Source organism: Nomascus leucogenys, chromosome 16 (genome assembly GCF_006542625.1).
Source record: "Nomascus leucogenys isolate Asia chromosome 16, Asia_NLE_v1, whole genome shotgun sequence".
In the NCBI taxonomy this organism is placed as follows: Eukaryota; Metazoa; Chordata; class Mammalia; order Primates; family Hylobatidae; genus Nomascus; species Nomascus leucogenys.
The window spans coordinates 64,834,491-64,849,956 of NC_044396.1; the positions used below are offsets into that span (position 1 = coordinate 64,834,491).

The 15,466-nt window shown below is 34.2% G+C and overlaps 1 protein-coding gene across 2 annotated transcripts in view; it reads right to left on the reverse strand.

Annotated features, from left to right (window-relative positions):
• Window positions 1-15,466, reverse strand: part of CSMD3 (CUB and Sushi multiple domains 3) — a 1,213,340-nt gene that overhangs the window by 640,591 nt on the left and 557,283 nt on the right. For both annotated transcript variants that reach the window (XM_030795533.1, XM_003256134.3), the window contains one exon: window positions 12,937-13,058. In XM_030795533.1, the coding sequence (XP_030651393.1) occupies window positions 12,937-13,058 (122 nt within the window). The remainder of the gene's footprint in view (window positions 1-12,936; window positions 13,059-15,466) is intronic.

Consider the following 15,466-nt stretch of genomic DNA (forward strand, 5'->3'; position numbering starts at 1 on the left):
TTCATTATCTTCCATATACTGTGCATTTGTCTCTAAACGTGTATAGCTATGAGTCTTCTGGAGACTGCTTTCAGGCTACAGTAGCCCACTTGGTCCACACATGAGCCCTGAAAGATCTGGGTATCACTTACCCTATGATCATGATCATGGGGTGCAGAAGTATGAGAGCACAGCTTCTTTGCCTTGAGTTGGGATAAACTATCAGGTGTAATTTATACTGCATGAGATCCAGCAGAGGCTTGGATTTTGTCTGAAATTGCACCTTGCTTAACTTCCTTCTTGTCCTGCCTCTCCCACTCCCTTAATAGTTTCTCCTGGGTGCACTTTCTTAAAGAATCAGCAGCATATAATTCCTTCTTTTGGGCCTGCTTTTTTGGGAACATAAGTGAAGATAGCTGTAGTATGCAGAAAAGTGACTCTCTATGCCTGGCTGAGGTCTCAGACCTGGCACTGAAGCTTGGCACAGGTACCAAATCTCCAAATATTTGGCACAAAGAACTAGTACCTATAAATGGGCTGACTAAATGAAGTGGCAAAAGGCTATTTCTAAAGATGGAAAAGTGACAAGAATTGTTCAGATGACAGTGTTACAGGTGAGTTCAAGAGTGTATTCTGATGCCTGAAGATTTTATGGGGAGGAAGATTAAGACTGTATTTAATGGATCTAAAGAAAAAATATGGGCTTAAATGTATTGAATGTACAAAGGTAATATTTCACAATTTAATTATTTTACCCTCATTCTAAATTGGACCTCCATTACTTGTTTTTAAAATAGGCCAAAGAATGGAATGGCCTGTCTGAAAAGGAACTTCATCTACTAGAAAAGGCTGTCCGTCTTTACCTGAATTTAAGTTTGGGACAAGTGTCTATAAAAACATAAGAGCAGAGAAAAACTCATTTAATACTTCACTTCAACAGAAATCAAATCTATGTTTCAGAATGATATGAAATGTTGTAATGAAGTTTTATCAGAACTATATGAAAAACCCAGTAACTATGCCTTATGGTAGCTCTAGAGAAAATGATATGCAGGCACAAATATTATTTAATATAAATGTAGTTAGCATTTATTTATAAAGCAGTATAGATACCAACAAAATATTTGCTATTCATTGTGCACTCATCTTAGACTGTGCTGTATCAAAGCACCTAGTAATTTCCAAATAATATATATTGCTTACTCATATTAATTATTTTATTTATACAATAAATGTTAACTGGTCACCCACTATGAGCTAGGTACTATGCTTACACTTACACATCCTTAATTACTCAACATATCTCAATATATATATAATGGTCTATCTGATAATGTCATTTACTAAAAGTCATCTTTGGAATAAGGGATGGGATGAAAAATAAGCATATATAATTCCTTACACTTACAAGATAATTTCCAATGTACAAAGTACTGTTTTATTTATTAACTTGTGTGATACTTCAAGACTCCTATGACATGGTGAGGCAAGGATGATTACCCCTAATTTAAAGATGAGAAAACTGAGATTCAGAGAGGTGAGATGATCTGCACAACAATTCTGAGCTTTTGACTCAGGTTCACATTCTATCCATGCCTTATTCCACAAAAGAAAGGCATTTATAAGTAGGGTGGGAAGCTCCAGAGTGAATTTTTAAATATGTACACTTAAAATCATACCAGTCCCTTGGCTTCCTTCGTTAATTCACCTTGGTCATGGTAAGCCATATTCTCTAAATCTTAAGTTCCACAAGTGATGTGAGGCAAATTTAAAACAAAGTAAATATTCGTAGTTTTAAAATACAAAAACAAATATGTGCTTTTGTCTAGTGTTACGCAACATTTTTTAAAGCCATAGTCAATAGTTACTCTTTTGATGATATATTTTATTTCTTCTGACAATTAAGACTTCTACTAAGCTAGCGAGAGTTATAATCTGAACTGAAGTCAACCTCATATGCCCGTCTTTATTCTCTATGAATTATATTCTTCTATGCCCAGTAATTTAATCTTTCATTACTTACCACTCAATGAATTGTATTTTCTTCGTTGTGAGATTTGCTGACATCCTGGAGTCATCAAAATTATCCTCATAACAATAACTCAATATTGATAAAAGTATATTACATTTAAAGAGAGCAGGGGGTGGTCAAAAAGCCATAAAGAATTATGCTCCTCTACATTTTCAGCTTAGTTCTTTACTTTATATGGAAGAATTGTCTAATTAAAATCATTGTAATTTTACTATAATTTACATGTTTATATTGGAAGAATCACATCTCAAAAATCTATTAGCACCCTAACAAAGTAAAGGTAGCCAACACTAGCATGTGTTTTAATCAGCTAGATTTTCTCCAACCAGATATGGATAAAAATAGAAGAAATAAGCAAATTATCAATTTTCAGGCTATAGTGGAATGTGCTAGAATTATTCTAGAAGCAAACTGGGATGTTAAGTATTGCATTAGACTCTGTTTATACTAGATCAGGAGATAATAACAAAATGATGTATATCATTATCTCCCTGTCTCAGAGTTTTTTGGTGAGAAGTAACCGAAAACCATTTTGGCTGGCTTAAGTAAAATATGTATTTTAAGTTATGGGGTAGGACACGGAAGCAAGCAGAAGCTAAAATTCCAGATTAAATAAAGGATAGGAGCCCAGGAACCTTTGGGTTCTAGGTAGCAGGAAAGAATCAGTGATCATTGTAAGAGTCAATGCCTAGTTTTGAATCCAGTTTCTTAAATTGTAGCCTTTGGAAAATTACTTTCTCTCTCTGACTCTATTTCCTCACATGAAAAATAGGGATAATAATTGTACCTACATGTTAGGGTTGTTGTAAAACTAAATTAAATATTGTATGCAAAGGCTTTAGAAACATTCTTCATATATAGTAAACATCCAGTGAACATTAACTATTGTTATTTACTATTATTCTGAACGGTTTCCTTCTGATAAATCAACACCAATATTTTTCAGTGTGTGCTATTTTCTTCAAGGTTCAGTAAGAAATGGAGTGACTAAACTTGGGTCACATGACATGAGGAGTGTATTAGTAAGTGCTTAACAATTGGCTGTTTGAAAAACATGCTTATTAAAAATTTACTTATATAAAAGATGTGTAACACAGAATTTACAAATAATGACAAATATACAATATTCCTGATTATAAATTCCACACAGCCGAATGCTTTGCAGAAAATGCTTTTGTCGATGTCTGCCAAACATTTGTATCTGTAGCTAACTCATGGTTACAAATTGATGAATGAACTGGTATAGTTCTCACATGAATGTTGGTTGATATTTAATTTGTGTTAATGAGTGAAACATAATTATAAAAATGAATACATATGTTGAAACATCATTTGTCTGTCAATGATGTGAATGACTTCATTACTGAATCAGATCATAGTTTTTGAATACTGGAAGAATATTTCCTCAATTTTTTTGTGCCATTCACAATGTAATCACTACAGACTCAATACACCTCAAAATTGAATCTTTAGTATCAATATTTTCTTCTTCACTTTCTATATCTACACAATGAGGAAAAGTTCTGATTTCTTGAGTTTGCCTATTTCTATAGTGTAAATTGTACCACTATGTCCAAACTGAAGCTGCCAAAGAGACTGAATACAGATTGGGGAAGAGATGCACAGTCTTTCATCATCATATAGTAGCTCCAGCATATGGTCAAAATAGATTTAACTAACCTCGGGGCATAGCTAATAGTAAAGAATAGTAAAAGATTATGAAATAATGAGTTTTGTGTAGTTATTACTTTTGTTTTTAATGTAACATTATATTTTAGTTCAGATGATTTCAATTTTATTATTGGATATGCTTAACAACCAACTTGTTGTATTCCTTATAATTACATCAGCGCTCTCAAGAGCTGATAAAAGTTACCTCCAGCATACCACTGTATGGGATCTTCTTGGCAAATGAAGGTGGAAGGGTTAGGGACAGCGTAACTTTGATTAATGTCCCCTCCAGGACCACACAGAATGGCAGAAAGGTAGTTTTTCGGCTTTTAAAAATTATGGAGAACAGATGGATGCTGTGTAAGCAAAAAAACTAACATGGATTCAAGTCTACTACAGGCCCAGTTTCACGTTTTTTCTCATTCTTTCCCCTGATAATCTACCTGAGAACAATGTAAGACCTATGAGAGATAGAATTGTGATATAAAGGATACAAGGAAATTGTGATATAAAGGACCTTTGAGCCGGGCGTGGTGGCTCACGCCTACAATCCCAGCACTTATGAGGCCGAGGTGGGCAGATCATGAGGTCAGGACTTCGAGACCAGCCTGGCCAACATGGTGAAACCCCATCTCTACTAAAAATGCAAAAATTAGCCAGGTGTGGTGGCATGTGCCCATAATCCCAGCTACTTGGGAGGCTGAGGCAGGAGAATTGCTTGAACCTGGGAGGCGCAGGTTGCAGTGAGTCGAAATCGCACCATTACACTCCAGCCTGGGTGACAGGGCAAGACTCCATCTCAAAAAAAAAAAGGCCTTTGAATCGTCAGCTTTCAGAACTACACCTGGGATTAGTAGCCACTCAATACATATTTATTTGAATGAATAAATAAGTATTCCCCGTAGAAAGAAAGTCTCAGAGGATAGAACCAGTTGTAAAATTGGAGAGGACACCTATTAGATAAATGGCAACAAGTAGATGGCAGTAAAGGAAGAGAAAGGTTATTTTGAGAAGATTTGTTCAGGGGTCAACAGAGCAGTGAGGGAGCCAGGAGCAGCAAGTCAGACAATTTGCTTAGAGAAATTATTTTGGTGGGTTTCAAAGCTCCAGAAAGGAGGGTATGGATCAGCAATAGGACTTCAGTACCTGAAAAAGAGACTAGTGATGACAAGAGAAGATCCCAACCTAACAATTAAAGATAATAGAATGCACACATGGGTAGAAAACAGGACAGATTTCCAATCACTAACACCAAACTTAAACACTCAAAAATAAATCCCAAACTTAATTTTCATTATAGGGCATGTGATGGGATTAGAATTAAGGGTGACTTCAAGCTGAGTCCTAGAATATCAGTTTAGGACTGAAATTTGGATTTTTTTGTTTTCCTGCAAAAGTCAACATTTATACTTAATTGAAAAAAGTGGATTCAATCATATAGTAAGAAGGCCTGGACACAGAATACAAGAAAGGGACTGCATGCTTCTCTCATTTGATTGTTCTTTTATTTTTAAAGGCAAATACACTTGAGTAATTCTGATCACTGTATTTTATTTTAATCAGTGCTTTCCAATATTGAATACGAGAAGTACTTTGTAAGTAATATGAAGGAAATTTGAATGAAAATAATTAATGGGACACACACGAGATAGAGTTGTTCATCTATTATCAACTAAGAAAAAATAGGTCAGGCGCGGTGGCTCACGCCTATAATCCCAGCACTTTGGGAGGCCGAGGCAGGTGGATCGTGAAGTCAGGAGATCGAGATCATCCTGGCTAACACGGTGAAACACCGTATCTACTAAAAATACAAAAAATTAGCCGGGCGTGGTGGCGGACGCATGTAGTCCCAGTTACTCGGGAGGCTGAGGCAGGAGAATGGAGTGAATCCGGGAGGCGGAGCTTGCAGTGAGCCGAGATGGCGCCACTGCACTCCAGCCTGGGCAACAGAGCGAGACTCTGTCTCAAAAATAAATAAATAAATAGCAAGTGTTGTTGTGATTATATTAATAATATAAATACATTTTGCAATTTTTATTACTAATGTTATATATTTACATTTTAAATAGTAGTTCAAATATACTTGAGACACTTAATCTGATTCTTCCATGGATATTTGTTTCCTGGGTTCGGAATGGGCAGTCTTTTTTTTTTTTTTTTTTTTTTTTTTATTATACTTTAGGTTTTAGGGTACATGTGCACAATGTTCAGGTTTGTTACATATGTATCCATGTGCCATGTTGACTTCCTGCACCCATTAACTCGTCATTTAGCATTAGGTATATCTCCTAATGCTGTCCCTCCCCCCTCCCCCCACCCCACAACAGTCCCCGGAATGTGATGTTCCCCTTCCTGTGTCCATGAGTTCTCATTGTTCAATTCCCACCTATGAGTGAGAACATGCGGTGTTTGGTTTTTTGCCCTTGAGATAGTTTACTGAGAATGATGGTTTCCAGTTTCATCCATGTCCCTACAAAGGACACGAACTCATCATTTTTTATGGCTGCATAGTATTCCATGGTGTATATGTGCCACATTTTCTTAATCCAGTCTATTGTTGTTGGACATTTGGGTTGGTTCCAACTCTTTGCTATTGTGAATAGTGCCACAATAAACATACGTGTGCATGTGTCTTTATAGCAGCATGATTTATAGTCCTTTGGGTATATACCCAGTAATGGGATAGCTGGGTCAAATGGTATTTCTAGTTCTAGATCCCTGAGGAATTGCCACACTGACTTCCACAATGGTTGAACTAGTTTACAGTCCCACCAACAGTGTAAAAGTGTTCCTATTTCTCCACATCCTCTCCAGCACCTGTTGTTTCCTGCTTTTTTAATGATGGCCATTCTAACTGGTGTGAGATGGTATCTCACTGTGGTTTTGATTTGCATTTCTCTGATGGCCAGTGATGATGAGCATTTCTTCATGTGTTTTTTGGCTGCATAAATGTCTTCTTTTGAGAAGTGTCTGTTCATGTCCTTTGCCCACTTTTTGATGGGGTTGTTTGTTTTTTTCTTGTAAATTTGTTTGAGTTCATTGTAGATTCTGGATATTAGCCCTTTGTCAGATGAGTAGGTTGCAAAAATTTTCTCCCATTCTGTAGGTTGCCTGTTCACTCTGATGGTAGTTTCTTTTGCTGTGCAGAAGCTCTTTAGTTTAATTAGATCCCATTTGTCAATTTCGGCTTTTGTTGCCATTGCTTTTGGTGTTTTAGACATGAAGTCCTTGTGCAATGGGCAGTCTTTAATAACATAAAAATGTAACATTAGAAGAAGTATACAGAAAAATATGCAAGAATTTTTCAACTAGGCATCCTACTCATTAGCTGTTGCCAGTTGTTGATAACTTTCTTTTTTTTTTTTTTTTTTCCCTCGAGACAGAGTCTGGCTCTGTCGCCCAGGATGGAGTGCAGTGGCATGATCTCGGCTTACTGCAAGCTCTGCCTCCCAGGTTCAAGCGGTTCTCCTGCCTCAGCCTCCCTAGTAGCTGCGATTACAGGTGCCTGCCATCGCACCCGACGATAATTTTTATATTTTTAGTAGAGACAGGGTTTTGCCATCTTGGCAATGCTGGTCTCAAACTCCTGACCTCAGGTGATCTGCTCTCTTCGGCATCTCAAAGTGTTCGGATTACCGGTGTAAGCCACTACACCTGGCTGTTCATCCAGTATGTATTCTAACTGTGGCTTCCCCTCCAAGACTTTCTTTGAGATCTTTCAGTCTCATGGTTTCAAACAACATCTATAGCTGACAATTTGCAAACTTCTGCCTCTATCCTTTTAAATAAAGATATCTGGATTTTATATCCACTTGATATCCAATCTAACAGATACTTCAAATGTAACAGAGATAAACTGTTTTTTCTCCTAAACTAGCTCCACCTGTAGCTTTTCCCTTTTACTTGAAAGCAATACTGTGCTAATTATTTATGTGCTGTCTCTTAGCTCTAGCCAACCCTTCTGTATTCTGCCCTTTGATATTTGGGTTGGAACACTGCACATTACAATTCTCAGATTCTTTTTTTTTTCTTTAGTGGCTGCCGAAACCTGCTAGCTCACATCCCTTCCTCAGAAGTGTGACCACCAACGATGAAAGATTTCCTCCTTTGAAATTTGAGCACCAGGTCTAGACTGTTTTTACTGCAAGCTCTTAGGTTCTGGTAATACCACAGTTTTTACTTTTCTTTCTGGATGAAAAAAGGATGTTATCTGTCTACATAGTTATTGCTTCTTCATTAATTTTTACTCTTTATGCATTGCATATGCAATGCCTGTGTAACAATTCCCCAAATTAAATTCCATTCATTTTAAATAGCTAATATAGATTATATTTTTCTGACTAGACCTTGTCAGTGTAGTCATTCATATCAAGAGTGAGCCTAAGACCTTCAAAAATGGGTTTTGTGGGAGTGGTTTGCTTATTTTTTGGTCTTGTCAGAGCTGAGTTCTTGGACAGTAAAAAATGTCATATGCAATTACTTATCTTTTATGATTGAAACAGATTTTGAAAACAAAATCTGTGGGGAGAGGGCAAGGGGTTGCTGCACTTGATGCTAACATATCCAAGACTACAAGGACAATGGAGGGAGATGGCGATTGATGACTGCATTGAAGCCATAAAGAGAAATTACAGCTCACATCATAGTCAGAGAACAAGAGACCTTCTATGGTGAACCTGTAGCACTGGGCAGGTATGGCTAAAACATACCCCAAATTTAATTATGCAAGTTACCTAATTAGAATGTAATCTGAACTTACAGACTCACAAAGTTTCTTATGTAGAAGCTAGGGAATTCACTGAGAAGGAATGGGATCATGAAATTTAAAATAGAGACATTTGGATGCTCTGTGATAAAGTGCAGAATCTTAAAACCCGAGTCTTTCAAAGTCATTTCTGCCAATTTCTGCCATTCCGTTTTTCCTTTCCCTGAAGTCCTATCAAAAACTTCACCTGAGGCAATTACCTTGCAATGAGGCACTTATTCTCTTCAATATCCACCACCATCGCCTTTCATTCTCCACACAGAGCAATCCAATAGAAATCTCAGTGGTGATGGAAATGGTCATTATGGTAGCCACTAGCAATATGTGGCTATTGAGCACGAGAAATAAGGCTAGTTTGCACTGTGATGTGATAAACTTGCTAGATACATTCTAGATTTCAAAGATTAAGAATAAAAAAAGAGATGGTAAATGCTTGCATTAATTTTATGCCAAATACATGTTGAAATTATATCTGTGGTTAAATAAAATATAAAATTAAAATTAATTTCATCTCCTAAAAAATGTGGCTACTGCTAAATTTAAAATTAAATATGCAGCTCACATTCCATTTCTATCAGCTAGACCAATATCCTTCAAACTCTTGCTCACATAAATAAAAAGATTTTGGAAACTGTACTTTCTCCTACAATTTTACATTGACATCTATTATTTAAAATTCTTAGTATAAATAGCTGCAAAGGATGCAATTTCTACTCCAATTTTACAAGTATTTTAAATATAGTTTTCTCAAAATCTTGCATCATTAGTTAACTCAATTTATAGAAAGTGTCCATGATATTTTATAAACAGAAAAACGGTAAAATCAATCAGACAAATCATAAACTTTGTCTAAAAAGTCAGACTTTGTGTTTTAATTAAAATTGGCCTATAATATCCCAAGTATCATGAGTTCTATATAAGGACAAATAGAGATATAAATAGAGGGATTAAAAAATAGATGGATGGATGACAATTAGATAATAGATGACAGATAGATGCATAACATATATACCTGTATACACAAATAGATATATAGAGAAATAGATGATAGATGCACAGATGCATAGATGCAGACATGGGCATTTCTATGAGTTTGTTGCTTGGTTAGTAGGATATTATTCCCTTCAAATATGTCTTAGTGAAGCTTTTTTTTTTTTTTTTTTTTTGCTTTGCCTCAAGATCTGTCCCCGAGGAGCTATAAATCTGGAATTTCCTATTCTAATTCTCCAGGGTTTTATTTACACTCAAGCAATGTAACATATTTTTATTCCAGTTGGAGAAGTAATATATGATTATCTTTTGAAACTTGGAAAAACAAGTATAAGAGGCAAAGTGATAAAGAAGAACAAACAGATTCAGGTATGTTTTCAGTCTTCATTTCACACATGGAGCTAATGCTGAATGTGTACCTTAATGCAAGAAGAACAATTAATTCAAAGACTAGGTACATTTAAAGTACTAATATAATATTTTAACTTGCTGTTATGAAGAAACTCTCAATTATTTTCATCACTCAAATGCCGTAATTAAAGGAAACATTCCCTTACAGAAGCTTGTGGAAGGGGCATAAATGAACATCAAAAATGTATATTAGTTTAGATTATAATGCTGTTATTACATTTTATTTCCTGTGAACTTAATTGCAATGTCTGTAAACTGATTAGTAATAATAATTTAATGTTTAATGTTTTAGAATAAGACAGTCACCTATAAATTATTCAACCATATAATGAAATATAGAAGAAAATTATATGTAATGATAATTTTGCATTAATACATGTTAAGTCTAGTAAATAACAGGAAGGAAGTATGTTTCTTGAGGAGATGGCAGCATTTGGCAATAAAAATAGGTGTCATTTAAGGTGAACTTGCTTTATATCAGGAATTTCACATGTTCTTGTCTGTACAACCTTATGATACGGTATTATGACCTCGAATCTATGAAAAAGAGACTGTGGCTGGGCTCTCATAGTGAGAGTGACAGCCTAGATTGAAATTTGATTAATTAATTTCATCAAATTTTAAATCTCAGGTTACTTTTTCCATCAACCATGTACTGTTTTAGTACATTTAGAACACCATAATTGCCCAAATTTACAGAAAAACATGAACAATAATTACTGAACAAATTATAAATGTAGAGGTATTAATCACCTTGGTTAATTGGGATGTATGCCAACTAGTATAGCTGTGTGCTTATGATTTATACCAACAATTTCCTTCTGAAAAGGGTTCCAAGGAGTAATCTATGAAAGTGAATACTTCTAACAGTGTTTTTAAAACTATGTGTTATAAACTGTTAGTGCATCATGAAATTAATTTAGTGGGGCATAATCAATGTTTTAATAATAAACAGATTATAGTCGACTAGAATGGAAAATACAGGAGTGCATTCATGTAATGGAAAATGTTTTATATGTGTGAAACTGTGGTGTGTGTGTGTGTGTGTGTGTGTGTGTCTGTGTGTTTGAACTAGGTCACAAGGTAAAATATAATCCTTATTGTGGCTCATGATGAATAATTCTTGTAAACCAATTTCTGTAAGACATCTTAAAAAAGAGTTAACCTAACAGATCAAAATTAATTGTCTACATTTATTAATAAAAATAGCAAAGAACTGAAAGTATTATGTCCTCCTAAGAAAATAATTTGCATTGTTTTTGGAGAAAAAGGAGAAATAAATTTGAGTAAATTAGGTAATATAAACAAATAGAAATGTGACAACCTCTGAAACTTCAGGTAATTCCGTAATAATAATGATTTAAAGTTAGCAAAGCAAACATCTTATAGAACATGAGATAATACCACATGTCGATGACAATTACATGTAATTGCAAAGACAAAACAATATCTCCATCTCAACGCAAGATTAATTAAATGTGTTTATTCCATACTTTATAATGAATTTGCTTCATATCTATCTTGGAAAAAGATACTTATAGCTTACTGTGAGATAAGTCTTCGTACCTACACATATCTCGTAAAGTACACACCTCTGACCTTTGCTAACTATGTGATCTTTGACAAGTTATTTATAGGTTTGCTTAAATGCAGACAATAAAAGTAGCTCCCTCATGAGAGTCTTACAAGGATTAAATAATTCATAAAAAGTGCTAGAAAAAAACTGCTGAGAATAGTGTACAGCATGCGAAGTGTTCAACAAATGTCAGTTTTCCAAGCACTTCATGTTTTTTTTTTCTCAACAACCAATAATTTGCACAGAGAAATAAATCAATAAATATTTGTTGCATTGAATAGAACTGACGACACAGGTTAGGTGGATAACATGATTTCCTTCATGCAACTGAGGGCTTTGATTTAGAAATTTACACAAGTTTGTAGAGATAATTTGGGGCAGAGCAGGTTTCTGATCTAGTTCTTCTGATTTATAAATCAGGGCTCTTCTGCGAGACAAATCTAATAGTCCCTTGGTTGAGTTTTAAACCAACTCTGCTGATCTTAGAATTAGGTTTCAAGAACTTGACAAGTGATCACAAAAATTCCAGGGAGGCAATACATACTTTAATAACAATGAATTAATAATGTATTTCAAGGCCTTATTAGCTTTACTAACAACTGTTTGCATTATCTTACATATTTCTTATGATACTATAAAATACATGTCTTTATTATTCACATGTCATAGATAAAGAAACAACATCAGAGAGGTTAAATAACAGTTATCTGAAAATTACACATCAGTATATGAAACACAATCTGGCCCAATTTCATGAGTTCTACCACCAAACTTTTTAAAATCTAGCCCAAAGAAGTTATCACATAATTTGAAGATTTGAGAGAAATGATGATTTTTTCCTACTTAGGTCCTCTCTATTGCTGTAAAATCACATCTTACAAACAGAAGCAGGATAGCAAGAGCAGGAAAGAAAAACCAGCAAAATTTTCAGCTGCGTTTACATTCATTGTGTTATAATTTTTCTTGAGGTATAGTGGCACATACATATTTAGATGTGTTACTCATATTAGAATCAAATAGAAAGGCAATTCAACTTTTTGAAATATCCAAAATATAAATTCTTTATTAGTGCAGAGCACATTAAACCAACTATTTCAAATAAATAGCTATGTGATATATAGCAATAGAGAAACATTGAAATTAGAGGCAGCTATTTATAAAAACAGGATTGACCTGAATGATGTGTCAAACAGAGAAGATACAAAAACAGCCACTATTCATGATTCCTTTTAAAAAGGATACACTTACAACCTTCAAAAATGTATCTCGGAAGGCATTCATTTATAATTTTAACCTTTTGGTTTATATGTTAGTAGCTTGGAGTAGAATTGTATTATTTTTATTTTTTCCCAAATTTCTCGTATAAACTGGGTTTATAAACGGGTAAGTAGGGAATATTGCCAAAATCCTACTTGAGTTATAAATTTTCCATACTGCATGTTCCGTATTATTTCTTTGCCTTTGTCTTTATGACTATGACTTTTTTTTTAATCACAGATGGTGTTCTCTTACCTTATTTGTATTCACTGCTGTGATGACCCAGACGCATTGTGCATTGCTGTCATACTGGAATGGAAAGTTGGGAGATGTAAAGGTACCACTTGGTCCTTGAAGATTAGAGCCACACGTTTTCACTAAAAGAGAAATTGCATTTTAAAAGATGAATATATGTCACATGTAAAATTACAACAATAAAATATCTTGAAAATAGACTTTACATTCAAAATGACATGATTATAACCACATTGAAATATATATTACGGTATTCTAATGTCACTTATCAAAATACAGCGTTTTTAAGACCCTGGGCTTCATAAGCTCGATATTTTCAGCATTAATGGAAAACTAGTTATGAATAGAAATTTGAGGCATGATAAATTGTTCTCTGACTTTAAATAGGTATGTTTAATTAGAGAAAGGTGTATTTACCCAATATTGTGTTAACAAAAATACACAAAGAGAGTGAAACAGAGCCTTGGGTTAATGAAGCGATCTAAAAAGTGTTTTTATTTGTGTTTATTAAGTACCCTAGGACTCACAGTAGTGCAGTTGAGAACCATCAATAGAAAAACTTCTCTTTCTGTACTTATAACTATGAATTAAAGAACTCAAACTAAAAAAAAAAGCAGTTACATTTAAGTAATTGTAATGAATTCCCACAAAAGTTGAAAGTTGTAGCATTTTCTCAATTTTCTAACCCATCTTTCTTCTACTTAATAAATGAGCTAGTGACCATACTGCTTCTGTTTCTTAACTTGCTTCTTGACCACCACAAATTTCTGGATGCCACTGCTTTTGATTTTGATTTCTTTGCCCCGTTCTATCAAATCTTGCCCATATTATCATTTTCTAATCTGTCAAAAATAATCTATTGTATATTTAAATGATGAACAGTTAAATGTATATTTTCATATGCACTTAAATCTGTACATAGTTATCACCATCACCACTTTGAAAATCAGTTTATGGACCTCCTAAAAGTTTGCTTGACATGGTCAAAGTCATGCTTCTAGTATATAGTAGTCAGAATTTCGGCCCAGGTCTTCTGACTCAAGTCTTGTTTTTTACATCACTAAAAGTGTGTCTTTCTTGTATGTTACATGTGGATTTCTTTATTAGTTTCTTCTCTTTATAGCATAAATCTATTTCAGACAACTTTCCTGCAACTTGATGGTTATATCTTGTGTTGATTTAATAGTTAAAGTACTTTTAATTATCTTGTGAGTGTGTGTGTATAATTTCTGTATTTTAACCAATAAAATCATATTATTTTGTACAGAAAAAATAATAAATTGTATTTTTCTTCCCTTACCATTATTTGCAATTCAGTCTTTTTTCCCCATTTACTACTTAACTTCTTGTAAGTATTCTATGCTCTCCACTCCATTTTTCTCTCCCCTTTCACTCTTCAAAATATTTCAGTCTGATTCTCATTCTCATTTCAGTGTTTAAATTGCTTTTTCAAAGCCAGCAATGAACTCATAATTGCTAAATATAGTATCTCTTCATTTTTCCACATATTTGATATCTCAGCAGTAATGCAAAGTATTGATAATATTGATAAGCTTTGTTTGAAATTCTCTGCCTTCCCTTACATAGTATTAAGCTCTCCTGATTATTTGCATGTATGTTTTAAATAGTTCTGCTCTACCATATTATTTGTTCTGGTTTTATTTTTCCCATCTGACCCTTAAGTAGCATAATTCTAAATTGATTTAATCTCCTCTTTTCTATTTGTTCAATGGTTTCTCTGAATAGTTAAACTAATTCACTTCTATGACTGGAAAGGACATTTCTGTGTTGATAGCTCTCAAATCTACATCACCAGCTTTGGCATCTCTCCTGATTTCTAGATTAATTTTCTGTCCGCTGGACATTCCATTAGATGCTTTCAGGAAGCACTTTCAATTAAATATTTCTTGAATAGACTATCCAGATCCTCGCCTTGCATAATATATACTCCTCAAGGTCTATTCTGTTTTCCTCTGTGGAAACATCTCTGTTTTGCTTCATTTCTTCTCTTCCCAGTGTCCAGTGCTTCTTCCTCATTTTTCTTGTACTGATAATAGCTACTTAACCCCTTTTCTAGACTCCAACTTCTCTATTACATCCTCCTCACTGATACTATATTTATCTTTCTAAAACACAGATTTAATTACATTACCTAACTGCATGAAAGCTTGGTATCTATTTCCGATGGAATAAAGTACAAATTCCTAATAGAGAATATAAAATTATTCCTATGAGGACCTAAATTTATTTTCTAGTACAATGACCTGCCATTCTACATAGTCATACACTTTACTTGTGCCGGAACAGACAACTTGTTCTTCTTTGAATTTACCATACTCTTTATAATTTTCTATATTTTTCATGCTGTTTTCTAGGTCTAGAATATTATTCCTTCTTACATTTACTTGCAGATATTCTATTTACTTAAACAAAGCCAAGGTGATGTGCCACTTCTTTCCATAAGCAGGGTTTCTAATTCTTCCACTAAGGGTTCTGTAATGGATTGTACATTTCATAGCACATTATTTGA